The sequence below is a fragment of the Siphateles boraxobius genome, unplaced genomic scaffold (assembly GCF_051911475.1).
Source record: "Siphateles boraxobius isolate OS27281-9 unplaced genomic scaffold, OSU_SipBor_1 22, whole genome shotgun sequence".
Lineage (NCBI taxonomy): Eukaryota > Metazoa > Chordata > Actinopteri > Cypriniformes > Leuciscidae > Siphateles > Siphateles boraxobius.
In genome coordinates, this window is record NW_027508833.1 from 22,588,198 (window position 1) to 22,615,860 (window position 27,663).

At 36.2% G+C, this 27,663-nt stretch overlaps 2 protein-coding genes across 5 annotated transcripts in view; one reads left to right on the top strand and one right to left on the bottom strand.

Annotated features, from left to right (window-relative positions):
- The window catches only part of fam184aa (family with sequence similarity 184 member Aa), a 37,252-nt gene extending 20,353 nt beyond the window's left edge, over nt 1-16,899 (bottom strand). The window contains exons 1-9 of the mRNA XM_077239122.1: nt 16,428-16,899; nt 11,502-12,356; nt 10,107-10,242; nt 9,672-9,853; nt 8,579-8,764; nt 7,802-7,924; nt 3,635-3,796; nt 3,089-3,210; nt 1,201-1,351 (exon numbers count right to left, since the gene is read on the bottom strand). Coding sequence (XP_077095237.1) covers nt 1,201-1,351; nt 3,089-3,210; nt 3,635-3,796; nt 7,802-7,924; nt 8,579-8,764; nt 9,672-9,853; nt 10,107-10,242; nt 11,502-12,356; nt 16,428-16,607 — 2,097 coding nt within the window. The 5' untranslated portion in view covers nt 16,608-16,899. The remainder of the gene's footprint in view (nt 1-1,200; nt 1,352-3,088; nt 3,211-3,634; nt 3,797-7,801; nt 7,925-8,578; nt 8,765-9,671; nt 9,854-10,106; nt 10,243-11,501; nt 12,357-16,427) is intronic.
- A 1,543-nt stretch (nt 16,900-18,442) lies between these two features.
- On the top strand, nt 18,443-27,456 carry LOC143746892 (synaptotagmin-like protein 2). Of its 4 annotated transcripts, none has more exons than XM_077239125.1 (17): nt 18,443-18,662; nt 19,283-19,411; nt 21,080-21,225; nt 21,518-21,596; nt 21,757-21,802; nt 21,918-21,957; nt 22,558-22,919; nt 23,514-24,105; nt 24,310-24,395; nt 24,559-24,672; nt 25,083-25,255; nt 25,334-25,436; nt 25,527-25,688; nt 25,835-25,913; nt 26,035-26,134; nt 26,735-26,940; nt 27,050-27,456. In XM_077239125.1, exons 2-17 carry the CDS (start codon nt 19,284-19,286, stop codon nt 27,187-27,189), a joined length of 2,556 nt encoding a protein of 851 aa, XP_077095240.1. In that variant the 5' UTR covers nt 18,443-18,662; nt 19,283; the 3' UTR covers nt 27,190-27,456. The 4 variants fall into 4 exon arrangements, with proteins under 4 accessions (XP_077095240.1, XP_077095239.1, XP_077095241.1 ...); XM_077239126.1 differs by lacking the exon at nt 18,443-18,662 and adding an exon at nt 18,978-19,002; XM_077239124.1 differs by having other exon boundaries at nt 18,573-18,662; nt 22,558-24,105.
- Nucleotides 27,457-27,663: the final 207 nt, after the last annotated feature.

A 27,663-nucleotide genomic window follows, 5' to 3' on the forward strand; every position in this document is an offset into this window, starting at 1 on the left:
ACATCCTGGGATTTTTTATGACCACAAAGAGGTCTCGGTTTAACGTCTCATCTGAAGGATGGTGCTCTTTGACAGTATAGTGTCCCCATCACTATACTGGGGTGTTACTGTATGTTCACACCGCCGCCGACTTGAGCGACAAAGAAGCTCTGGCCGCCCTGCCAAGGACGCTTGTCAAAAAGTACGGGGAAGCTTGTTGACGCTTTGGCCGCTCTGGCTGCTCTGACGTAGCAGGGAGAAGAGAAGTGTCACAACATTAAATTTAATAAACAGAAAAAACAAGCAATATATTGATGAAACCTTTTATAATTACAGCATTTTTATAACTGTTTTGGTCACATTTGATCGGGGAAAAAAAAAAGAATAATTAGCTATTATTATTTGCATTATTATTTGCATCAGTGCAATTGGTCAAATCGGTGTTACCGTGAGCAAATGAATTGCATTCCCGCTTGAAACAAGCGTTCGTAAATATTTCAAATAAAAGTTGTGCTCAATCTCAATCGTGTATCACTGTATCATGGATAATCGCGAAGTTGTTGTGTTTGGTGCTGCTGTATTGTATTTGCGGAGAAGACGTCGAACTAGGAGATTTTGGGTTCATGACACCCTCCAGGACCGTTATCTATATGCAAACAACGTGATATGGTGATATCATAAATGATAGGAAACCCAGCAACGGTGATGATTAGCTTCTCCATTTTCTCGGAACTAATGTTTTGGTATGAACGAAAGTTTACATGGTATGTTTCTCTGGAATCAGCCAGCGCGAAGGACGTCTATATTCCGATTGGTTGCTGGCTTTTGCCGCTGAACCGCGTCATAGCTCATTACCATAAAGTTGTAAAGTTGAGCTACTTTCAACTTTCTGATTGACCCTCAAAACGCCCAAAACGCGACGCCGATGGATTTGACGCTCCTTGCAGCTGAGAGAAGCCAGCTTCCACTGAAAATGAATGACTTCCGGTAGCTTTGGAAGCTCAAGTCGGTGGCGGTGTGAACGTACAGTTAGGACCCACACAGACCTCAGGGTGAGCTAACACAGGCCTCACTAACACCTCTTACAGCAGCAACCTAGTTTTCCCAGGAGGTTTCCCATCCAGGTACTGACCAGGCTCAACCCTGCTTAGCTTCAGTGGGTAACCAGTCTTGGGCTAAAGGGTGATGTGACAAAAAGTCACCTGAGTGACCTTCTGTTACCTGTTCCAGGAGGTCCTCCACCTTCCTCTGCCAGCTCTCCCTGGCTGCCATCATCTCCAGTTCTCTCTGCTGGGAAAGTTGTGTCAGGGCCACCTGTCTCTCTGCCTGATGTTCAGCTGTAAGCTCTTCCCGAAGACCCTTCAGCTCATCCCTGAAACCAAAAAGAGAAAGAGAGGGTGCAACTGAAACAGATTCAAGGATGAATTACTTAAACAGCATGGAAGTGAGTCTGAAAGTGAGATAATAAATGTTAATAAGAACCTCACCGATGTCTCAGTAGCCTTCAGCTCACTGTATATTGTGTGCTGCTCTGCGATTCGATATTAAAGGAGCAGTATGTAGGATTGTGGCCAAAACTAGTACTGCAATCACCTTCAAATTACTGTAGAGCGGTGTATCCCCTTCCCCTCCTCCCTGACTCGAGGTTGCCAGATAGGCTGCAGGATACAGCAGGAACGTAGGCTGCTATAGAAGCTTCCAATGGCAAGTGACAAGTCCTACACAGTAGGCTAAGTTTTTTTTCTGTTAATTATGTTTATTCTTCAAATGAGAGATGTTTTGCAAAGTAATTATATATCGCGAAAATTTACTAATGGCGATTAGCCAAATATAATAGTAAAGATGTACGCTCGTATGTGACAGTACATTGTTAGAACAGTAGCTGTTAGTATACTAACGGTAGGTATCTGTCATTAATGTAAGTACAAGCACAGGCCTCGGTCACTGTGTGTAATCGATATCAAAGATACAGCTATTCATTTAGCTGACACTATAAGTGAAAGCGACCAGCTGTATTTTTTAACTTACCCTGCAGTACACGTCCATAACGCTAAAATATGTGATGTGAAAGATTACATGTCATTCTATTATTTTGCGCTGTAGAACTTGGATGATAAACAAGTAGCCTACAAAACGTTCCAAGTGGGACACATTATTCACATCATAGGCTACAATGTGCTTTTCATTGGTGTTATGGACGTTAGAAAAAGTTATTTTACCGTGGAATTGCGCCTATAGTGCTTCCAATTCGATGACCCACCTCCTCCATATGAGCTAACGTAACGTTACTTTGCACGAACATGCATAACTTTGTTCGACTGTCATGAATATTTGAAATGTCCATTCACATCAAGTACAAGTCAGCCAAACATAGATGAATCTTACCTGTCCAGAAATTCTTCTCCGTTTTCAGCCGTCTCCATCTTTCAAAGGCATCTCCTATACAGATCCTTGTTTTATTTCGGACTTTGTAACGAAGTATTTCGGATTCATAACGAGTTTATGAGTTTATCAGTTTATCTGATTCGCAATGTTAGACTTTTTTTTAATCCGATTCCGACACGTTTGTAGCTGCAGCTGTGGTAACTAGCAGAGCTGGCAACCCAGATGCCGCAACACTACTGACTTCGTGATTGGTAGATAGGTGGAGGGTGACGCATCAGACCAAAACACAACATGACAACATCAACATCAGTTGAGGGCTGCAACTTCACTTTTTAAATGACAATATCCTGGCCGGACTACTGTTGTCAGTGATATAAGTATTTGAAATGAACATGATTTCTTAATGTCTAGTGACATATCAGGGCCATTTTATGATTAATTTAAATGAATTTCTTACATACAGCTCCTTTAACCTCTTACTCTTGTAATTAGCATATTTTAAATCCAAATACATGCCTGTGTAAGAGGATTTGTCACAGGCTTTGATGCAGGACAGACCACTCCTATTTTATATTTTATTTGCCGTGTGAACTCTCTAAAACCAAACACTGTGTGTACAGTCACAGTTTATTCAATTTAACGCACTGTGCACAGAAATGTCTCGCTCTGTTTTTAGCTCCATCATGTCTACAGTAATGCATGACTTGTATGTTTTGTGCAGAACCTTAGAGCATCGGTCCACTTGAGATCCAGCTCTTCTGTGATTTTGTCCATTTTCTGTTTCTCCTCTGTTTTGATAGTGATGACCCTGGCTTCATGTTGCTGTTTCTGGTTTTCTATCTCCTCCTGTGAGTGGATTATGATTCATCATGGAAAAAAGCAAAGAGAGAAAGCAGTTTCCAGTAGAGCTGATTATACAAATAGCATCTTTAGACATACAGGCTCTTCCTGCACTTTTCAGGCTTTAGAGCAAAACAAAAGCGACTGTTTTTGGGTGTCTTAAAAATTGAATGAGGCTTAATTTTGCTTTTAAGATCCCCGCCACGCTCTATTATCCGTCTCCTATTGCAGTGATTGCCACACCGAATTCCCACTTCTCCCTCTGAACGGCGAGATGCATCAGTGGTTTTCACGCTTCTAAAAGCGTTAAAGAACTTGAACATTTTATATCAACATCTCTAAACGCTTCTATTTTTCTATCTAATGAGAGCCTGACTCAAAATGCATGTAATTCATAATAAATGGCGTAAAAAAAAGTGGAGTGCTTTACTTGTAGATCTGTGAGCATATTGCTTGTCTCTCTCACTCTTGCCCTAGTGGCATCCAACTCAATGAGAAGCTTTTCCTGGCTGTCTTTAAGACAGGAGATGTGGCTCTCAGCAGAATCCAGATTTTCTTCACTGTCCTTCACAAGATCCTTTAAATGGGACACCTGAGAGAAGACACAAAGACAATCAAATGCATGTATAAAATCAAAATATACATACTGTATGGGTCATTCTTACTATGCAGCAGGCTTGTGCACAATTCAGAATTGAATTGAGAATGACTCCTAAATTCCAATTCAATTCTTGAATTTGAATTGAATTTGAATTGATGTCAAAAACAGGATCTAGAATTACAATTCGAATTCGAATTAAAGGAAGCAGAATTGCAATTCAAAACAAATTCTAAGAAATTCATATAGATATTTTAAGTGAAGTGTTTAACAATGAAGCTTTACAGTATATGTCAGATATGATTGCATTACATATTCTATAAATTATATTAGTTTGAACAACTTGTACAGATTACATTAACAGGAAATATTGTATTTAGTTGTATTACTGAGGTAAAAATGTGTAATTTAATTAGTTACTAATCAAATTAAAAGGAAATTGATTTACATTGATAAAGTAATCCAAATAAAATAATCCAAACCACATTTATAATGGGTAACTTATAACAGTAAGCAATTACATTTCCAAAGTAAACTTCCTAACGCTGAACGTATGTGAGATTCAACATATTCTTTCTGTTGTGTGACTAGGGTGACCACCCGTCAACACTTTGTGTTGTACCGCACAGCATTTTCACCCCTTGTTCCCCACGTCGCATATTGAGAAAATGTCCCGCATTTTTATCAGTCTGTTTGTTTTTAATTATCATATTAAGAAAATGTGCATGCGTTCTTTTCCCTTTTAAGAAAGCATTTTATTCATTCTTTTTGCGCCGTAGTTTTTCACCTATATTTCACAGCGCTTCATCAGAAGTACAAATACAAAAGCCGTTTTTAAAATCATATCCAATGGTTGAAAAGAAAGGAGTAAACACGGTCACTAGTAGGTTGTCAATCAAAATGTTGAGCGGTGATTCGTTCCATGTGTTCCCTGGCAGAGAACAAATGGATAATTCGGTAAATTAAAATTTTAATTTAACAGAATTTATCAATTTATTGCCTGCTGTAGTTTGGTGTAATATATTCTTAATATATAAGGCTGTCAATAAACTAATTTCATGTTGTTTTATATTTTATTTGTTCATTATTTATTTTGTTGGATTTTAGTTAGACTTACTCAAAACTGTTTCAAAAATAGTGATCTGCATGATGCCTGCTGCCTTGCTCAGTGATGTTGAATTTAAATGCCAAGTAAAATAAAGACATGTTATGTTACACTGGTGATGTAATTGTGTTGTCTGGAAGGGACTAAATAACAAAGTATTTTTATCAGCTGAAATGCAGAATACAAATGTTTTTATTAAGTTAAATGGACATTATATAACAATTTCAGGTTATGTTTTAGTGTTGGTAACATGTCCCACAACGTCCCACATTTGGTTTGTTTGATGGTGGTCACCCTATGTGTGACTGTGTAGAATTTCTTTGAATTGCCATGAATTTAATTCCACTTCCTGTCATTCAAATTCAAATTCAACTTCCTGTGTGGGGCAGAGTCAATTCAATTCAAATTGCAATTCATGAATTGAATGGAGGCCAATTCTGAAATTCTGAATTTTGCAAAAGCCTGCTATGCAGTACATTCTCTTACATACATGTCTTACGTTATTAAATCAAAATTTAAACTCACAATTTTTAAAGATGGAAATTATATAACAGTATATAATTTTTGTCACAATATTGAAATAAGGTAAATAAGGTAATTTGAAAACATGAGGTAAATAAAAAAATTTAATTGAATAAATTAATTATTATTTAAATATAACAAAAGACATTCTTCAGGAAGTAAAATCTTTTTTTGGTGAAAAAACAAGCATTAGCAATGAATTCTGTGGTGTTTTGGCTTTTCTCTAAACTCTCAAGCATTCCATCCTGTATGATGACAAAAATATATTTTTTTTTTAAATAAATCAGCAATTATCAGGGCCTAGCACAAAGAGCACAATCAGCCATATCAACATGGCTGAGAGCATCAGACCAACTGCAACGATGAGCAATTAAAGACATTTTAAGATGGTTTTAGGCTGAAATATCATAAATACAGTCACTAGTGATGATTTAATGTTTTTTTACTTTCGTCCAAAAGGTGGCGCTGTGACCAAATTGATCTGGTGTGGTCAGAGTGAGGCCAAATGCAATGACAATGACAAATGCAAAGTTTGGTGACAATCTGCAAAAGCGAAGCAGAGATAAAGCCTCAGAATCATTTTGGCATCATGCCTAAACTTTGTTAATGTTGTAAACAAAAACAGTTTCGTCTATCTACACGAAATCCCTAACTTATAGCCAGCATGGTCTGAAAATGATATGATTCAATTTTGGTGAAAATCAGACAAACAGTCTAGGAGGAGTTAGAAAAAATAGGTTTTGAAAGAAAATTAAAATGGCAGACCGGAAGATCGGCCAAATATGGCAAAGTTGGTATCTATGTTCTCAGCATGAACCAAGGAATCTATTCAGACCAGTTTCATTACAATAAGCTAAATTATTCAAAAGCTATTAGCATTTTTTTTCATTATACACTTTCATTACACTTTAGACCACAAGGTGGCGCTGTCTTGAAAAGTTTTGAGTTCCTTCAGGGCATGGTGCCGATGACACATACCGAGTTTCGTAATGATACACCAATGCATTTGTAAAATATAGCAATTTATGTCAGAATACTGTGTTGTAGTTAACGGCAATTTCATTTATTTTTTTACTATAGCAGTTCCATCGCTCGTGTCCTCAGAGTGAGCCTATACATATGTGTGTCAAATTTGGTGAAAATATCTTATTTACTTAGTTTTGGAGTTATAGACATTTATATCTATGAGCAGATAAAAAAATTACCTCTGGGAGACTTTAATTAGATTTTTTTGCCACTTACTATAAAAATGTTGACATTTGGGCATTTAGTCTATTGCCAGCGACCTGTTTCCTAATTTCCTACTGTGGTTTTGTCTCATTCGGACTAACAGTTTCGAAGATATTCACAAAAGTTTTTAAATGCTAAATCACAATGCTGCACAAAACATAAGGCGAAAACTAGCATGTTTGGTATCATAGGACTCGGCAAGGATTCAGGAACCTAAAGAGATGACTCCCATGAAAATATGTCAACCACATCATCAGTTAAAAGCATGTGAATATTTGATTTTACCACTAGATGGCTCGAAACTTCTCAGAATCCTTCAGGGCTGAATTGCCTAAGGTAATTGTAATATGTAATATGTAATGTAATTTTGTTACATTTAAGTAATATTTCTATAGGTAATATGTAATGTAATCTTGTTATAACGGATTTTAGAAAATTAGTATAGAATATTTTTGAACGATACCCAGCCCTAAATCACGTAAACACAGTCAGTTAGGTTTTAGGTGAACGTAAACAGTTGAGAAAGAAAATGCATGTGTATAATGGGTCCATGCGTCAGGTCTTAAAGTGACAGTAGCCTAATGTACCTGCTGCCAAATTATGAGATACAATTAAAATATGGCATATATGTCAAAAATGTGGCTGGCGAGCAAAAAAGTTAATGTCACGCCCTAAATCATATAATATAATAGATAATTATAAGTTGTCATTTTAGACTGATATTGTAAGCAGATGATATCAATATCGGTGTAAAATATAATAATAATTATTAAGAAGCTACTTGGGATAAACCATGAAATAAAATAGGTTTAAGTTTTTTTATAATTTATTTCATTTCATTTAAATTGTATTATATCAAATTGTATGCTATCCCAGTTCTCGTTTTGATCAAGGGGTAGGGCTAAGGCGAAGTGGTAGATACCCCTTAAAACCAAGCATTTTCGCGAGCTTAATTGAAACCAAGGGGTACACCTCGATCCAAACCAGAACTGGGATAGCCCTTACTCCCACGTGAACGTGCAAAACTAAGGGGAAGGGCTAAGACAGAGAATTGGGATTCACCCTAAGTCTAGCTACCATGAGATGAGATAAAGCAGAAAAGTTAATCTAAACAAAAAATATAAACAATTGTTAATATAAACCTCTTGGTTGGCCATGTTGAGCTTGGTAGTGAGTTCCTCTCGTATAGTCTCCAGTTGCTGTTGCAGGTGGTTTCTCTGCTCTTCCAATGACAGACGTCGGATCTCAAACTGTTGTCTCATCTCCTGGGAGAGTAAAAATGAAAAGAAAACATTAGAAAAGCCATAGCAGAGCACTGAAATGAGAGGTGAATTCAGACAGGAGGACAATCTGCTGACGACAGATGGAGTCTTTTTCAATTTAATTACACAGGAGCTGTAAAAGAGCTTTGATGAGCACGGAGACATTTTCAAAAAATAAACTGCCATGATTGACATGAGATGACAAGAAGATTAGTCTCAATATGCATCATGATTGAGAGCTATTTCTATGGAGCATCACAAAAACATTGTGAAAATTATCACTGTCTCATTGTCATCATTGCAATGAGAAACGGCTGTTTGCATAATCAACACCACTCAACGAGGAGCAGAAAATGTAATTTGGCATACCTCTCAGGGTTTCAATAGATTGTTTTGGGAACAGTGATAATCCACCAGTCTTGTTTAATAGGACTGAATATTCATATTTTTCATTTTTTTTGCATTAAGACGTTACAGTTTGTTTTTTTATTAAACATAACAGAGAATAACAAAAAGCAAAAGAGAACATAAGGGAGGGAATATCTGAGACGCAACTGCTAATAAAGCAAAAACGTAAGCTCAGAATAGATCTGAATTGATATAAACAAACGCACAAGCTTAAGAATTACATTCATAGTAAAATATATATGTTCTTACACTGAGCAACTGGTTCTTCTCTCTCTCAGCGGCATTGCGAGCACTTTCATGCTGGACTCTGTGTTTCTCCTTGAGTTCTTCTAAGGATTCTGCCTGGCTGTCTTTCAGACAGGCCGTTTCCTCCTCGTATTTGTCCCTGATTTGTGCAAGCTCCGTCTCATAGCTCTGCTTTTCCTCACGAAGCGTCTGCCAAAACAGCACAGCTTCATTTACACTTTGTCATGTCTCGATATCTTGTGTTGAATACCTGATAATTGTTTCCATTTGGCAGTGACTGACTTCAAAATGCTAGCAACAGTTTGTATAGGTGATATTTGGTTTGTATGGTTATATAGATCTCAAGATTAGGGGAGACTAAATGTGAAAATAATAATCTTGATCAAGCAATAATTGAATATTGGAGGGAATTGCATGAATGTAGCCTATATTAGGACATTAAAAGTTAAAATACATAAGCATACAAAAGTCTAAGGGCTTCTTTTTTAAGAAGTCTCTTATGCTCACCTACGGCAGCATTTATTTATTTAATCAAAAGTACAGTAAAATAATATTGTAAAATATTATTATAACTTAAAATAACTTTAATATTATTATAAACAATTTTAAAATGTAATTTTGTAAGTCTTCTGTATATAAAAGCGTCTACTAGTCATTTAATATACTCCTTTGATGCAAAGCTGAATTTTTAGCAGTCTTCAGTGTCATGATCTTTCAGAAATCATTCTAATATGCTGATTCCGAGCTTAAACTGCATTTCTTATTATTATCAATGATGAATACAGTTGTGCTTTTTAATATTTTTGTGGAAACGGAAATCTTTGACGAATAGAAAGTAGAAAAGATCAGCATTCATTTGAAATATAAATCTTATGTAATATAATAAATTCCTTTAATGTCACTGATCATTTGAATGCATCCCTGCAGAATTAAAGCATTCATTTCTTTCAAAATCAAATCTTACCGACCCCAAACTTTTGAATGGTAGTTTATGTAATTACTGCAACATTTCTGCAAGTAATTGCTTCCAAATAGCTTTTCAGTCCTGTTCCTTCTGCCATTATAAAGAAAAGGGAAAAGGTGAAGAATAACTTGCCTTCTCCAAACTGAGGATCTTCTGATGCTGTTGTTCTTCCAGTGTTTGAATCTGTTTCTGAAGCTTCTCTCTCTCCTCCTCCAGCTGTAGGATCTTCTCCTTCAGGCGGTTCTGCTCGGAGCCAAGGTCCCTGATAGTGGCCTCGTGGCTCATTTGGGTTGCTTGAAGAGATCCTATATGACCTGTTAATGAAATACATGAGGTGTTTTGTTCGATGAATTCTTCCTTATGCCATATTATTTGGGGATATGAAGGAGTCAATCGCAAATACAAAAACTGCGCAGCATTCAAGTGAAAATTCAGAGCAAAATCAATCCCTGCCAAGCTATCACAAAACTGTAACCTCTCTAAAAAAAACAACCCCACATTGCAGTTTGAGTGATTCACAGTCATATGCTGGAGAAAAAAGTAATTTGGTCATGACATTATTCTCACTGGCTTTGTGAAGGATTTCATTGGCTTGCTGCTGAACTCGATCTCTGCTTCCGTCCAGCTCATATTCCGTATCTTTCAGCTGCATCACCCAAATCTCGCCATCCTGTATGGCCTCTTCCAGCTGCTTGTGTAACTCCTGTCAAAGAAAAATAAACACAAATTACTTCTTGAGAAGCATTATTATTTTTTATAAATCACATCTCAATGTTGTTTGTTTCTTTTTATTTTAGAATAAGCACCCAATACATTTTAAAGAGTATTGCCCCCTTTGGCCCTTTTAACACTCGTGTTTTATGTAATTTGGCCACGAACAATGTACAGTGTACTGTGCATAAATGCATATGCATCATGGGAGAATTCTGTCATTTTTCTGAATCATGAAGAATATTTTCACAACTATTTAATTTCCACCACATCTCAAATTATGTATTGTATTTAATAGCATTGTGTAATGCAAATATAAACATTTTGGAATACAGTCGCTTCTTTTGTCCTGATAAGGCTAATTTCATAGCTAGCATTTTATATATTCCAAATAAACTAAGTATTATTTTCACACTTTTGCACATCTTAATTGTCTTTAGCTCATGCATCACATTACCCTATGTCTGATTTTTATCTTGTCATTTTTTCTTCTTGCTAGACTTTTGATACAATTTTATTAGGGTCAAAATGATGGTATGTGAAAATTATGTAAATTAAAAAATACACTACCATTTGCCAAAACTTTGGGGTCAATAAGATTTTAAAAAAAGAAATTAAAAGCCTACTTGTTTTATTCAGCAAGGATGCATCACATTAATCAAAATGTACAGTAAAATCTATTTTAAATATTTATCGGTCTATTTATCCAAAAATCCTGAAAAAAGCATCACGGTTTCAAAAAAAAATTAAGAAGAATTATATCTTAAAATGTGTTAAAATAAAAAAATATATTTTAAATTGTAATATTTTTGTTATTGTTTTTATTATTGTTTGTTATTGACTGCATTTATTTGTTGTTGTTGAATATTATTGTTTTTACTATATTTTTGACCAACTAAATACAGCATTGAATGGTTTATGAATAGTGTGCATTGAATTGTTTATTTCATTTTCATACGTTTTAAAAAAATGTCATCAAAATGTCATATTTATGATAGATTTAGAGATTTAAAAGATTTGGGTTTGGAAAAAGGGTTAAACAATCAAATCTAAAATAAAATGTAATCAAATGAAATCATGAAGACACTGTAAGACATTTCCAAGACTATTTTAATATGACTTTAATACAAAACAACAACAAAAAAATTCTGACAGTTTTAATAAAAATCAACACCATACAAGTTGATGTTGCACCCTTGAAGAAGCACCCTTCAATGAATCTCCATTTACTGAAAATGCTCAAACCATTACCTTAATTGTGACTTCTGCATTATTAAGAGATGCCTGCAGTCTGTTGGTCTTGTCCCTGCTCTCTCGCGCCTCATCCTGAGCTCTGTGTAGTTCGGCCCGGAGTTTACACAGGGTCCTCTGAAGCGCCGCCTCCTGCGCCTGAAACTCCTTCCTCAGTTCCACCTCCGTCCTCCTCCAGGCCAGCAGGTTCTCTGTGGTGAGCTGCTGCGTTCTCCTCATGGCCTCCAGCTCGCGTTCGTAGAACCCTTGAGCCTTGCTCAGCTTGGCCTCGTACTCCTCCATTATTCGAACCTTGTCCTGCATGAGCTCCTCCACACGCTCCATGAGCGACTCCAGCTCTGTACGGTGCAGGTCGGACATTTTCTCCTGTTCTAGGCTTGAGGATGCACTCTGGTTCTCCTGGCTCTCCAGAAGCTCCTGGACTTCTTGTCGGTGGGCTGACTTGAGCTCCTCCAATGCCCGCCGTTTTTCCTGCTCAAACTGGGCTTGCACCTGGCTGAAGGAGCGCAGCTTCTCTTCGAACTCGTGCCGCATCTCCTCCACTTCACGGGACATGGAGACCACGCGTTGCGTGTGCTGGGCCTCCGTGCAAAGCTGCGTGTCCTCCATGCGCTGACGGTACATCTCAAACTCTGCCAGCGCTTGGCGCTTCATGTGTTCGTGCAGCTCCACGGATTCCTCCAGGGACTGTAGGCGCCGTTTCAGGTCGGCCTCATCCCCGATCTTGCTCTTGTAGTGAAAGATCTTCTCTCGAGTCTCCGTCAGGATGTGCTGCACCTCTTCATCATGGGCCTCCTTCAGAGACTGGATGGCATCTTCATGCTCGTCGTTTTTCGTGTTGAGGGCGTAAATGACCTATGAGAAACATGGGTGGATGAAGAATCAGTTTTTATACAGCTGCAGAAAATCCATAGCCATTTCTGAACAGACTCTGTCTTTCGTCTCAGTCCATCTAAAAATCTGCCATTAGCTGTACCAATAAAATCGCTGATTATGTGATCGCTCTTCATGTTTGCTGAAAAAAGCAGCTTCGTTAAGAAATTTGAGTTTATTTTAAATGGAATATTCCACCTTATAAATCAACCAATATAAAATTTAATTACTTCGTCTTTTGAACACCAAAGAAGATATTTGGGTGTTTTTTGTCCATACAATAAAAGTTCATGGGGTCCAGTGTTGTTTTGGACCCCACTGACTTGCATTGTATGGACAAAAAGTGTTGAAACATTCATCAAAATACAGGTATGGAACAACATGAGGGTGAGTAAATAATGACATAATTTAAATTTTTGGGTGAAGTTTTGATGAAAACTTGAACTGAATTGAGATGTATGAATACTCTATCGTCTTCTGAGCTGCTTTAACCCTTAAATGCATACCTCGAGTCTTTAGTGACCCCGGGACATCATTCACTACCCTCCTCCTCATTCATTTAGTTCAAGTTAGACATCAACCTTCTTAGTATTCCTCAATCAATTCATTATAAACAATACAAGAAAAAAATTATAAAATTATAAAAGAATGTTTTTGAAGAATGAAAGCCTGTTTTCCCATTCATTTTTTGTAAAAACTGTATAGGGTTGCTTTTACCCGAGGCGTGTAACAGTGTCTGTAAATATATTTTTTTCTGTACAACAATAATTGATTCTTTGATGACTGTCAATGTCTGATACACAAGGAAGTGAAGTTTCACTTATAGTTACTGCAGGCAGAAAACAAAAGAATAGGAAATATCATCAGCAAAAACTGAAATGGCTCAGTGATTTACTGCAGAGCAAGTGTTGAACACATTCATATATTAGTGTCACTGTCACTTGATGGTGGATCTGGAGAAAAAGCTTTCAGCGATCAAAATACTGATTGAAAATGATAGTGTTGAGAATATGTTTGAGATGGCGAATATGAGCCAGATGCTGAATGTGTAGGAAATGAGTTCTGACGGACACAGTAATGTCGTATAAAACATCTGCTCAAACTCTTCCAAGTTCCAAAAGGTAACAAAATATGAGAATTTTATTATTCTGTAATTGTTACTCTAATATCAGGAGAGTTTTATATTATCGCGACAGGCAGAGATCCAGCCATGTTAGATATGTTTGCATTTAAGGGTTATAGCTGAATCAAGTTTGTTTCATAATTGATGAATTTTGCAACATTGACACTATTACTGAAATGAATTGAATCAACATTGAACTGACATGAGCTGAATAACTATTCAAATACCATTGTCTTCAGTACAGCTGTTTATATCTGAATTGAACTCATTTATATCTGAATTCAGGGGCGTCATGCAAGCCAGAATTCTGGGGGGGGGGGGGGGGGGGGGGCACAATCTGAGACGTTGCAATCGTTTTCTGACGGGTGATATGGACCATGTTAGGAGGGGTCAGGGGGATGTTTTAAATTCTGGCTGCTAAACATACCATTTCAATGCAGTTTGGGTGGGACAGAAATACCTTAACGGAGCTAGCAGCAACCCTCCTCTATCTGAGGACTAAGTTAAAGTATCTATTTTGTACGTTTATGTAAAAGAGAGGTTGATGAAAGAACTGTAAGCTCAAATTCAAAAGCTTTTGAAGTCTACTTCATTAAAGCATGTTTACACACAAACTTACTGTACACTTAGGCCTACTACACATGATTTTAAAAACAGTACCATTGCCGTTTTTATGTTATGATTTTAAATTGGTATATGTGACCTAAGAACGATCTTACATTAAAGGTGCATAAAGGTGCTGAGGTCTGACTTTGTGGTGTTCTGAAATTAAGTTATTTTAATATTAATATGTGATAACTAATTAACTAATTCAATGCCGATTTGTTGCTTTGCCCACTTACCACTTCAAGACCTTCTGTAAAACATTGCCAGCTCAACGTGCGAGACGAGTGAGTGTGAGTTGCTTGAACATACACAGCAAAGATTCTACACGCGTAGCGCTCTAGATTTGATATACACAGACACCATATTAGGTAAAGGGGCGGGCTGATGCTGACCGATTTATTACACATCCAGGAGAATACATTTGAGTCGTTATAGGCTCTGGTAATTATGGAGCATAATAGGAATCAAGTTGTGACAAAAAAATTATCAGGGAGGAAAAATCTGAGGGGGCACGTGCCATTCACTTTGTGCCTCACAATTCACTTTGAATGGGCATGACGCCACTGTCTGAATTGACCTCACTATTGTCTCATGTCATGTCTGCTTTAAAGTAGAATTTGAATTTGTCACATATTTGATAAAGTTTGCATCATTGAATATTTTATATTCCTATACTGTGAAGCTGCTTATTGTATAAAGAAAAGAAAAGACTGGTATTGTATAAAGTGCCACATATAAAGCTGACTTGACTTGACTTAAAGTGTCCTTTTAAGCCAAGAAATATTCCCTCCAAGCCACATTGGAAGATGTGTCTGTCTTGTGCACCTCCAAATTGAGCATCACTGTCACCAAATCAGACATAAGAAGATTGCAACAGAGGAAAACTGAACTCCAATCAGGACATATATTCATACTTATGCTGTTTCAATGCACTATATCCAATTTGCACATTCCTGTACAAATATTTAAATGTTCATTTTTTAGACTAGAGGTTTTTGTTATGTACCTTCTTGCATGCATAATATATGTACAGAGTCCTCAGAGCTCCTGTAAACCAAATCATATTCCTTGTATTTCTATAAAACTCTTTCTGATTAAGACCAAACTCTTAATTTAATAAACAAGAGTCCTTTTGGGTGCCAACAGTTTTTCCAGCCAAGCATTTCATAATTATGACTCTATTTCCATGTGCTTAAAGAGTTGCACATCAAAGCAAGCAGTCTTCACTTGCTGCTCGCTCGCTGCTGTTCTCCTTTTCATCTTTAATTGATTCCTTTCTGTCGCATTCATGTTATTAACATACTGTAAGGACTCCCTATTCTGCACAACTGTGGTAATGCAAAGTAGCCCTACCTAGTCCAAGTAGTCAGTGTATTAATACATTCCGCTGTCAGTTTAAAACACATGAAACTAGATTTTCCTAAACAAAGCTCTTGATTTAGTTTTCTTAAAAATACCACATGGATTAGATCATGTGCATTTAAAATGGTCTGACTTGAGTCTTAAAACAACAACAACCTGAGGGCATTTCAATAGCTCGTTTGATATAAACACATGCAATGTCAACTACATAACTTCTTTGGGCTCTCATAAATTCATGCAATTTTCACATGCTAACCTTATCTTATTAGTCTAAAGAGTATAGCATAGTAAACAGTATATGTTTTTGCTTCGTTCAAAAAGAACCCAAACACAAACAACATTACTAGAATGAAGAGTCACATTTCTGTGAAATGCATGCCTACTTTGTGGTAAAATCTTGTATCTGCATGCCTACTGGATTTTTTTTTTTACATCGAAAGAATATATGATAATCATCTGAAAGGGAAAATAAGAGGTTAATTTGGTTGTTTTCACCATAAATCATTGAGGTCTGGGATCCAAAACAAAAACAGTGAATGGAAAACACGCAATGTTTTGAATTTAAAGCAAAGATTGCTCTGGTGTTGGGCATGAAGAATGAAATGAATTCAGAAGTACAAAATAATAAGGCACGTGCTGTATTGGTAAACGTCGATGTTAATAAACTAGACTGATTATATCTCAGCATTAAAGACTCATTATGTAAAACACGTTGTTTTTGTAGAAATTAATCATAGATTAAATGGAGTTTGCGAATCTTGTCTGGGATTATAAACAGATTTTTGCAGGGGGGAAAAAAACACTGCGGTTAAAAAATTGCAATATGTAGGGCATCATCTCTATGGGGGATAAGGATTAAACATCATGCAGAATACAGTGTAGGCTATTCCTGTTAAAGTTGAGACACTGCAATCAAAATTCAGACGATTTCCCAAAAATATGAGCAACGCGATTATACCAACCTTAGTGAGTTGTGCTATTTTTTTACTCATCTTCAGGTGCAGGTCTTGAGAGTAGTCCATGGTCAGTGTAGATTCGTAGAGTAAATGGCTGGATGTGGAGGATGGACTGGTGCCTGATCCAGAAGCAGCAGCGGGAGGATTGATACTGTACGGCGACTGCCAGCCCGTCCCAGTCGCCATCTTCACCCACTGTCACGATCAAAAATCCTGATCCTGCGCCATCAGTATACCTGTCATCCATATGAATTCATGTAAACCCATCATCCTGTTTCCGTTTCTCTATACGTGTCGATCACCGTTTGCAGATTAAAGTACTGTTAACCTGACTCACTACACAATCAATGTTCTTAGGGTCTGAAATAAGAGATTCATGACTGACGCAATTATCATTGGTCTACATCAGCCAGCCAGCTATCAATGGCGGGAAACGCATGACATTGAACTGAGCGCTACAATGTAAAATTCGAGCATCACCATCACATACACGCACACGCTGATGCAGAGCGAGGAGAGAGAGTTGTAAATGACGTCAGAGCAGTACGGTTTCCTCACACACACACTGCTTTTCTTCTGCAGATACGTGATATAAATACAAAAGGGCCTATGAATTATCGACAAAACATATAATAGCACCAACTAAGGCATACCAACAACTGTAGTTAGTGTTAATCTGCTCGTATTAGCATGGTTAGTTGTGTGTAGGCCTATACATATATAAAATAAAGAAATTATTATATTATATTACTATATTAATTAATTGTATACATTCATAGGCAATGCTATTATGTTATCCAATATCCATCTATCATATTACATTACATTGCATTATATTGAATTGAATACTAAGTATATTCTCATGATTATAATTTGTATTTAATTTAAATAAATAATTAGTTGTTATACTTTTTAATTATGTGATTTATTATGCATTTGATCTATAACTATATACTGTATGTATACATCCACACATTTTATATATTCTATATAATGTAATTAATATAATATACTATAATACTCTGGTATAGTGTATATGGAGTATATTCTCTTTATAGTATTTTTTGTTACATTTTTATAATTTAATTAAATAAATGTGTTCATATAGCCTATTGTATATAATATATGACAACATACTCTGGTATAATGTTTATGAAGTATATTATCTTGGTTATATATTGTTTAATTTGTATAATTTTATTAATTTGTTTAGTTGTTTGTGTGTACATAGGCAATAATATTATTTTATCCAGCATCTATTGCAATATATTCTAATGTACTGTATATGGAATATATTCTCTTTAATATAAATGATTTTATTTTATTAAAATAGTTTTTGTTATTTTATAATGATGTGATTTATTATGCATTTGATCTATAGCTGTAGCTCACACACGTTTGGTTTTCATGTTATTTGGGGACTTTACATAGACATAATGATTTTTACACTGTACAAATGGTCCTACCCATCACAGAAAACTTTCTGCATTTTTACATTTTCAAAAAACATCGCTGATATATGATTTATAAGCTGTTTTCCTCATGGCGACTACAAAAAATGTGCTCCCGTTGGTTCGTTGGTTAACTGCAGACATAGCATTTGATTTAGCCTATCAATGAAACCTCAAGAAACTCATAAGTCCATAAGTGCTTTTGGTGAATAATTACTGCCACCTACTGGAGTTTGAGTGATTATTATTTATTTTTTTACTGATGATTACTACACCAGCCAACCCATTTCAATAAGTAAAAAGTAAGGGATTTTTTCGGGCTTCTGAGCTTTCATTAGCTGTGTAATGGCCAGGAAAAGATTTATCTAAAAGGTGTGGTGTGGGTCAACATTGTGCTTTCAGCAACACACCAAAGTCAACTGCTAATGCACACCGATCCTAGATACATTTTGAGCTCTAAAACTATTGGTTGTCTTTTCAAAATGCCCTTCAAACTAGCAACGCATTTATTAATTGGTCTATCATCTCCCCAGTGCAAACTCACACAGTCTCCTGAACAAACAGGAAACCAGAAACATTATCATCAGAATATGATATAATCTCACCATCTTTCTACTTGACGTCGAAAGGCTTCAACTTATCTACTTCCTCTGATTTGGCCTGTCATTTTAAACATAATTTTATTGCAGAAAAGCACGTTGGAACTTGAATTAGGTGTGTCTTACAGCACAAACATATCTTCATATTGCTTAATAATTTAAGGTCTGGATGAGGAAAAAGGAACAAAAAGGTATCTTTATTTTTATTCATGGTCCATGCCAATTTTTAAAAATATATTTAGCCTATATTAGTGCTGTAAAATCGATTATCTGACATAAAAGTGTGTTTATATAATGTATGTGTGTGTGTGTGTGTGTGTGTGTGTGTGTGTGTGTGTGTGTGTGTGGAGCTCATAATCATAAGATTAAAATAGGCATATTTTACCCTATATGTGGATCGCACAACAATAACAAAACACATATCTAAGAGACTATTTTTATTGAATATTAAAATGTAATAAATAAATAAATCAATTTTCACATCTGTATTTGTTCTGGTTCAGGGATCTAGGTTACTCCTGAAGGACATAGGTAGGGAAACATTAACTATTCTAAAACTAAATGTTGACATATGACGTCACATCGTGCCTTAGCTTTTTTTACACCGTGTGAATGACTGTGACACGCGTTAAAACTGCAGCAACTCTCTTCCTCAAGCACGCGGAAGCTGTTTACCTGTGCAGGCACGTTTTCATACGGATTGGAAGTGGTTTGACAGATTGCTGATTTGAGGAAAACGCGGTGGTTTGCAGCTAGCTTACCTTGGGGAAAAGAGCTCGGTTGCTAGAAAGCGTTTGTTTTTATTGAACAGGATGAAACTCTCAAAAAGTGCATCGGAATTGATTGACTTGAGCTTTCTGTCTGCCGAGGAAGAGGCAGCCATCCGACAAGTGCTTCTGAGAGATGAAGATTTAAAGCGACTGGAGAGTGGACGAGTCAGGTAGGAAGTGGTTGTTTGATTGACCTACACTGCAAGACATTTCGTTGCCTTATTGTACTCTGTAAAAAAAAAATATTTTCCTAAGTTGTAAATGAAACAAAGATTATTAGAGTTTGTTTACAAAAAATACTATTGTTTTTGTTTTTAATTTAATCTATTTTGTTTTTCTCTGTTTAATGCAATGCGTCAATTGCCGTTTCTTTGTTATTGTGAAGTATAATAGCAATCTCTGAGTGAATATTGATTTTTCTTTTTCTTCAGTGTGTAAGTACGCATGATTACTATTTAGAAACCTAAAGAATAGTGATGTATTTTCCTGTTATGCCCCATAAAAGTTTTTAGGAAGTCACTGGTTGTTCTTTATTCTAATTTAGTTTGTTTATTTTTATAAATTGAATTGTTAATTTATTTTTTATTATTTAATAATTATAAACATTTATATGTGTATGTATTTGAATGCTGGCATCTAAAAATGTTGGTAATTAGACAAAATTACTGTTCAAATACTTTCTTGAAAGATTGCTAATTTTGATGTCAGTTGGCCGTGGCATGGTGGGACATTGAAATTGTAAATATTTTGCTTCCATACTGCAACTTGTTGTTATGATAAACAAAGTGTGAGGACCGGTTGACCCATATTTAGTGAAAATAACATTGACAGTGGGTCTCTGAAAAAAGTATAATAATAATACATTTTATTTGTAATGCTAATTTCTCATACTCCGTGTGTTACAACATGTTATAGAATGCAAAATAAAAAATATTACTACTAAAAAATTTAAAACTACTAAAAAAGATGAAGAGAAGTTTTGAAAAGTTTCTTAAAACAATCAGAATAAGGAGAAATTCTTAATCATGTTCCATAACTTTGGAGCAATGCAAGAAAAAGCCTTCCCTCCCATGGTTTTGAGTTTACAAAGATAAAGAGATAGAGAACCAAGAGAATGGAGATAACAAGAAGGTATAGTTGGTGTAGCCGACCTATGTACTGGTTTTTCAGTTAAAATCATTTTTTTTTTTTTAAAAACAATGCATGATTGACCTGTGAGCCAGTGTAGTTCAAGAAGCACCGGGGTAATGTGTCAGCGTTAAGATTCATAAGTCAAGATGTGAATGACTAAAGAGGAGATTAGGCTATTGTCCACGGTAAGTTTAAAGTTAATACATTTATTAACATCATTTGGAGTGTCGATTAACAACATTTTAGCTTTAGAATAATTTCATTTAAGAAAGTTATTTCATCCAGGCCTTTATTTTCAACATACAAGCAGAGAGAGTTGAAGAGGCAGAGGTGAAATCAGGCTGAGTGCTAAAGTAAATCTGGGTGTCATCGTCAGCATAGAAAAAATATAGATACTGTACTAAACTGAGTAGGACCCAACACTGACCCCTGAGGGACGCCCAGTTGTAATGGCACAGTCTCAGATCTATTAGTACGTGGACAAATTTGGAACATTCTGAGGGATAAGATTTAAACCTGTTCAATGCGGTGTCAGAAAGTCTGCTAGGTATGCTATTGCTACACTAACTTAACCAAAGCTTATGCTAAATAACTAATCATATTTTTTTATTTTACAATATATAAGTTATAATGATTTTTGCACACTTTTCACTGTTTGACCAAAGTATACAGAATCCTGGCTGTCTGTGCTATTTCTGTCATACCAGGACACTGAGGCAGTCAGTCCCTGACCTTCAAAAGCTGAAGACATTAACAGGTGAGTGGTTTGAAGAGCTCAGGGAAAAGCGATATGGGCTGCAGACGGATGCCACAGCAGTGGTACGGACCTCCATGAGATGGAAGAAAACAGCAGGTATGTAGGAATTCATTCCTTCCTTATTAAGCTGATGCTGTTTAGAAGATTGTTATCTTTGAGTACACACACCACACCTGTCTGGAAATTTCAAACTTTCTGGACTCTGAGTCATTTGAGTCAACATACTGTGCCCTGATTATGCTCTGCATTGCTCTTCATTGCTCTAACCGTAAAACTACATTTCACTGTTAAGTGAATGTGAACTACTTTGCTTCTTGATTTGAATCAAGAAGTTTTGAGTATGTCAAAACTGATTACTGTATATGTACTCTTTCTTTTTTTAACTTAGCCCATAAAACCAACCCTTTCCTGAATGACATAGTAGAGAGCATAGAGCAAGAAAAGGAGGAGCACAGCACACCTCCAAAGTAAAGGCCTTTATTTTCACACAAAATGCCATCAAAATTTATTTTGGGTGGTTTTTCAATATGTAGATTAAACCAGGACAGACAATGCCTTATATTATCGTTATGTCTGAATACTGCATACAAATTAATATTATGCTACATTTTTTTCTTTCCACTTCAGTCCATTTGCTGACCCTAGATTAATTCATCCAGCCCTTAGTAAAGAGGTTTGTCACATACTGTATATTATATTTAGTCTTTCTGTAAATATTCAGTTTAAATGAAATGAAATATTAAAAAATATTTATTTATTTATTTTATTTTGTTTCTATTTATTCACAGACTTATCATCAATATACTGATGATGACTTTACGGATGATGGTGAGTTCGAATAACATGATAAAACATATTTTTTTTATATATATATATATATATATATATATATATATATATATATATATATATATATATGATTAACTGAGTAAATTCAGAATTCCAGTGCTTTGTTGGGAATTACACTACTGTTCAAAAATGTGGAGTTGTGAAGATTAAAATATTATAACCATTTAAACTAACTGTTTTCTATATTAATTGTGAAATGTATTCCTCTTATGGCAAATATGAATTTTCAGCATTATTACTCCAGTCTTCAGTGTCACATGATACTTCAGAAATCATTCTAATATGCTGAGTTGTTGCTTTTCTTATTATTATCAATGTGGAAAACAGTTGTGCTACTTAATATTTTCTTGGAAAAGGTTCAAAAGAACAGTGTTTACTATATTTTATAACAATGTAAAGGTCTTTACTTTCACTTTTGATCAATTTAATGCATGTTAATTAAATGTAATCATCAATTTAATCTTCAATTTAATGTTGAATAAAAGTATTAATAACCAAAAAAAAGTAAACCCTGGTTTACATTTGGGAAAAAAACCCAGATTGATTTGGTGATTTGAATTTTGATGTTTGTATTTGCAGAGGCTTCATCCGCTCCAAGAGTGTCTGGTAGAAAAAAAAAACTTCAAGCAGAAATTGATGGCAATCATGTCCTCATTGGCAATGACCCAAAATGCAATCCAACAGAAGCACAACCCAAACAGCTCTCTGATGACCGAATAACAACCGTTTTCCCCTTCTCAAGAGCAGTTCAAGACACTAAACCCGAAAGAGGCCCTGCAAAACATGCAACAAATCAAGAGCCAAGGCGAAAAGTTTCACTCCCTCCAGCACTACAGAAAGATCAATCATTTGAGGAGAACTGGGTGAAGATTTCCCTAGAACCGAACGCAGTGAAGCCTGTGCACGATGAAAGCAATAGTGTTGGACCTGAACTAAAAGAGGTAAAATCACATGTTGAGATCACAGAGACCCAAGAGAAGCAGGACACATCAAGTCCATCTTTAAATTTCATGGATCAGACATCATTTCAAATTGAATCTGATTCAGACTTTAGCCAAGATGTTTTCTTAGAAAGATGTTCATCGACCAAGTTTCAGAATCAACCACAGACTTCCTTAGTTTTCACAAGTGATGAACCAGAATTCACTAGACACTCAGATCATGAAGGTTCAGAGAAGGCTAATGAGTCTTCTAATGTTTTCCAAGATAACAAAGGCAGAGATCAGCAGTGTTCAGCTGAAGTTATATTTAGAGCGTCTGAAAGTCCCTCAGACTCGACTAATGAGCATGATAAGAGAAGTATGGTCTCTAGTGATTTTCTTAATGATGAAGCAAGTTCAGACAGGAAGGGAGGTGGAGGAAAAAATGTAAGCCCTGGTTTACGTGCAGAGACAGATGCCGATCAAATACTTGAGAGTGTAGCTGGTAAGGAACAAATCAATAAGCATTCCTCTGCTGAAGAAGCATCCCAAAGTCAGTCATTAAAATGGGAAATTGAAATGAGTTCTCATGAATTTCCCTCTAACACTCTGCAGGGAAAAGATGCATCCACTGATTCTGGCGATGACGGCCCAGTCGAGATGGGAAAGAAGAAAATGTCTAATAAAAAGGAGGCGTTGTTGCTGAATAAAACAGCTGATGCTAGTGTGAATAAAGATTTTGAAGCGAAACGAAGTGTCAGTGACAAAACTGTGCAAAGACTTATTGATGCCCATGAAGATAAAGAAAAAATAAAGTTATCAAATGATCAGAACTTACCAAAAGACATAATAAGAAAATTAAGCCAAGAGTATCTTTCAATGACAGATGATGGGAAATTAGTGCACATTAAAGATGCTGGATTGCATGTTGATTCTGAACACATCGACAAATCATCCGTTGAACCAATTCAACCAGCTAAACCTACAAGTGAAGATGATGCTGGACTGGGTCAAGGTTCTTCAGAATTGAAAGATGAGGAGGACAGTGCCGATATTCTACTAAGTGTTCTCGCTAGAGCTCAAAGGGCAAGACCGCCTGTCCTGCAGAAGATCACCGCACTGGAGCCAAATCAGGAGATTGGAGATGATACAGTTCCCACAATAGTCATTATACCATCTGAGTCTCCAGATCCAACAGAGTTGAAAGGTAAATGGTTATGATATCTAATACTAGAGGCTTAGTCACCATGTCAATACAGTGGCGTGTCTGATTTCTGAAGTGCCCTTAAGGGCTGATATTTGAGAAAGACACCCAGTATTGTATATGTTCTCCTAAGTTCAGGTTTAACCTGTTAGATTTCCATGGATTTATATCCGGTTTGAGCTTTGCTTTATTCTTTGATTTCTTTAGGAAATAAACATGGGGTGTCCGTTCTAGAGGCTTTGTTTGAGGGTTCCACATGTAAAACGCCTTCCTACACTGCAGATGCTTGGAAGGTGAGCTACTGTTTGTCCTACAAATGTAATTCATACTGTTGCAGCACTTGAAATATAATTTCTTCATCCTCTGCAGTGTTGATCAGAGTAAGTTGCTTGACTGTAAAAAGTATCCTTATGTTCTGCTTTGCTGTTTTTGTTTGTATTGTCTTCTATGTTGCAGGATGAAGGAGTCGATTCAGATGACGATGATGATGATGATACTTCACTGTCCAGCTATGGGTCAGATCTCTCTAGCAGAAAAGGCTATTCAGCTAGCGCGTTGACTCTTACTGATGTAAGCTGGACGATTTTCATTTCTACTTTCTATTTTTAACATCGTTCAAAGTCCAATTTACCATTGCTTGGCCAAGCTTGTCAATTACCCGATAAACAGTTTATTATATTGAGCCAAAGTTGACTTGTTTGGACATCTGAAAAAACTTTTGAATCATTTAAATAGCTCTTAAGTGGTATAAAATGACTACATTGCATTTTGTCATTGAATGGTGTTTTGCTGTCTGGCGCATATGCTTTTCAAGTATTCATTTGAACTCATCTGCGTCATTTCCCAATCCCATGTTCCCGTCTCTCTCCCACCCTTTCCTGTCATCATTTACTTTCCTAAGTAGAAGGCACTGAAAGTGCAAAAATTAAAAATCATAGTCTTCCAGAGCCTTATCCCTACTATTTTTCCCGTCATATAAGCGCACTGGTAGTTTGCTGAGCGTGTACAGCGATGCAGGGGATTTTGGGAATGTTGCAGTGCAGGGCTCTGTGGAGTTTGCAGTGATGTACAGCCCTGTTGGAGAGCTGATCATTATGATTGAACAGTGTCAGGATCTGGCTGTTGCTAATCCCCGTAAACAACGCACGGACCCGTGAGTTATGAATCTAAAAGAAAACCGTCTGTCTGTCTGTCTTTATGTCGGCCATGAATAACAAACTTTCCTTTACAGTTATGTGAAGACTTACCTCTATCCAGATAAGTCTCGCCGCAGCAAAAGGAAAACTTCAATTAAGAAACGGACCGTGAATCCAGTTTATGTGGAATCTCTGAGAGTATGTTTCTCTGTAACACTAAAATGACAGAAATATTATGTTTATTTGATATAACCTTTAATCTTATCTGTACTGTAAATCTCTAATCAGTACAAAGTGAAGCGAGAAGAGCTTCCGGAAAAGACTCTGAATCTGTCCGTGTGGCACAATGACTCCAGGGGCCGAAATGTGTTCCTGGGGCAGGTTGAGATTAGTCTTAAGACCTGGGACTGGGGACATGAAGCCCTCACCTGGTACAACCTACAGTCAACGGTACACCTTCTAAAGATATTTGTGTGATAAGGAAAGCTAAATAACATTGAGAGTTTAGGAACAGAGCCTTCTTTCATATAAAGTGATGTCTCATTTCAACCTAGTCCCCTTGTATAACAGAATATTACTTTTTATTATTATTATAGACTGCAGAAAATCAAGAATCGCAAGAATCTAATGGATTTTTGTCAGTTTCACTAAAATATGTTCCTCAGGAGTCTACCGGTACAGTTTCAAATATTGATGTTGCTTCTGTGTTTTCATTTCATTCTGTACATCTAATTTGAGAAATATTGTTTATGACTAACGAACTGTATTTGCTCTAAAATGCATAATTTGATTTCAGGTGGGTCGAAGAACAGCACTGGGGAGATTCATGTCTGGCTGCGGGAGGCAAAAGAATTACGTGGCCTTAAGCCTCAGGGAGTGGATTCTTTTGTTAAGTGGTGAGGGTGTGCCTGTCATCTGTTACGGACCTGACTTTCAAAACAGCTAAAGCCATTGTTCCATCTCTAACTCTCTCCCTCCCTCTCACGCTTCCTCTTTGTCATGTTTGAAGTGTCGTGTTTTTGTTTTGTTTTCATCTATTAAAATGACATGAGAAGAAAGGAAATAACACAGATGACCCATTTCATTCATTTTGTTTGGTTTAGAGGACAAGAGTAAAAATGGCAAAATTTTCACAACTTCATTTTATACATGGTCAAATCAAAAGTTTTAATTCAGTTGTATTTTTAAAGGTTTAAAATAACTTTTCTAGCACTTAAAACAAAAACAAACAAAAAAATACATTTTATTTCCATAAACCACTGAATCAAAACATGTCCCGGTCACATTTTACCCAAGAATCGAGAGAAATAAAATCTGCACAAGTAAATATTTTCAGTACTGTAATGAGTTTTTTTGAGATTACATTACAAAAAGTAATGTATTTTTTTTATTTATCAAAATATTTTTTGTAAAATAGAATTCAATTTCTTAATACAATTTTTGAGGCCTGGACATATACTTTACCGGTGAGATTCACCTCTTATCTTTGTTTTTAGCTACATTTTACCGGACACCAGAAAGAAAAGCCGCCAGAAGACTCGTGTTGTAAAAAAGAGCCAGGACCCTGTGTATAACCATGCCATGGTGTATGACGGGTTCAAAGCTGGGGAAGTCAGTGAGGCCTGCTGCGAATTGACCGTTTGGGATCACAACAAACTCTCTAATCAGTTTCTCGGAGGTCTGCGCCTCAGTCTTGGAACAGGTACAGTAACAAAACACTTTCATTCACTCCACCTATATTTTGCACTTTAAAAGCTGACTGAAGGTTTCTTGAAACCATTTCATAAAACTGTGTCTCTATTTATTTGCAGGGAAGAGCTATGGCAAGAAAGTTGATTGGATGGATTCACTGAACGAAGAAGTTCAAATATGGAAAAGAATGTTGGCCAATCCAAACTGCTGGGTTGAGGGAGAGCTTCCCCTGAGGTCCTCAATGACCCCGAGGAAATGAACCTCCTGAGAAATGAACCTCCTGATCTTGAATGTTCAGCTGCGAGAGAAAAACAATCCTTGGTTCCCAAAACAAACCAAGCATTTTCAATGACCAAATCGGTTTCTTCATTAAAGTCCTGCAAAATATAAAGAGTATGTGCTGGGAAATAGCTATGTAGAATATGTTTAATCATATTAGATAATATATCTTTACATAAATTGATAAATGTAAGTATTTTAAGAGATGTGTTGTGATTTGTTCCAGAGTAAAAAAAGTTAAACAAAATGTGTCTAGTGTCTTAACATTAATCTCACTGAATATAAAAAAAGATAGAAAGCACTATAATTGGAACTATAATTAACATTTGATATAAAATGTAAAATGTATTCTTTCTGTAATGTGTTCTAATCTACACAACCCCCTGTAGATTACATATAGTTATTTGTTCAATTGAGCTTGTTAAATGGAATGCTTTAATTAATTTACCTAATA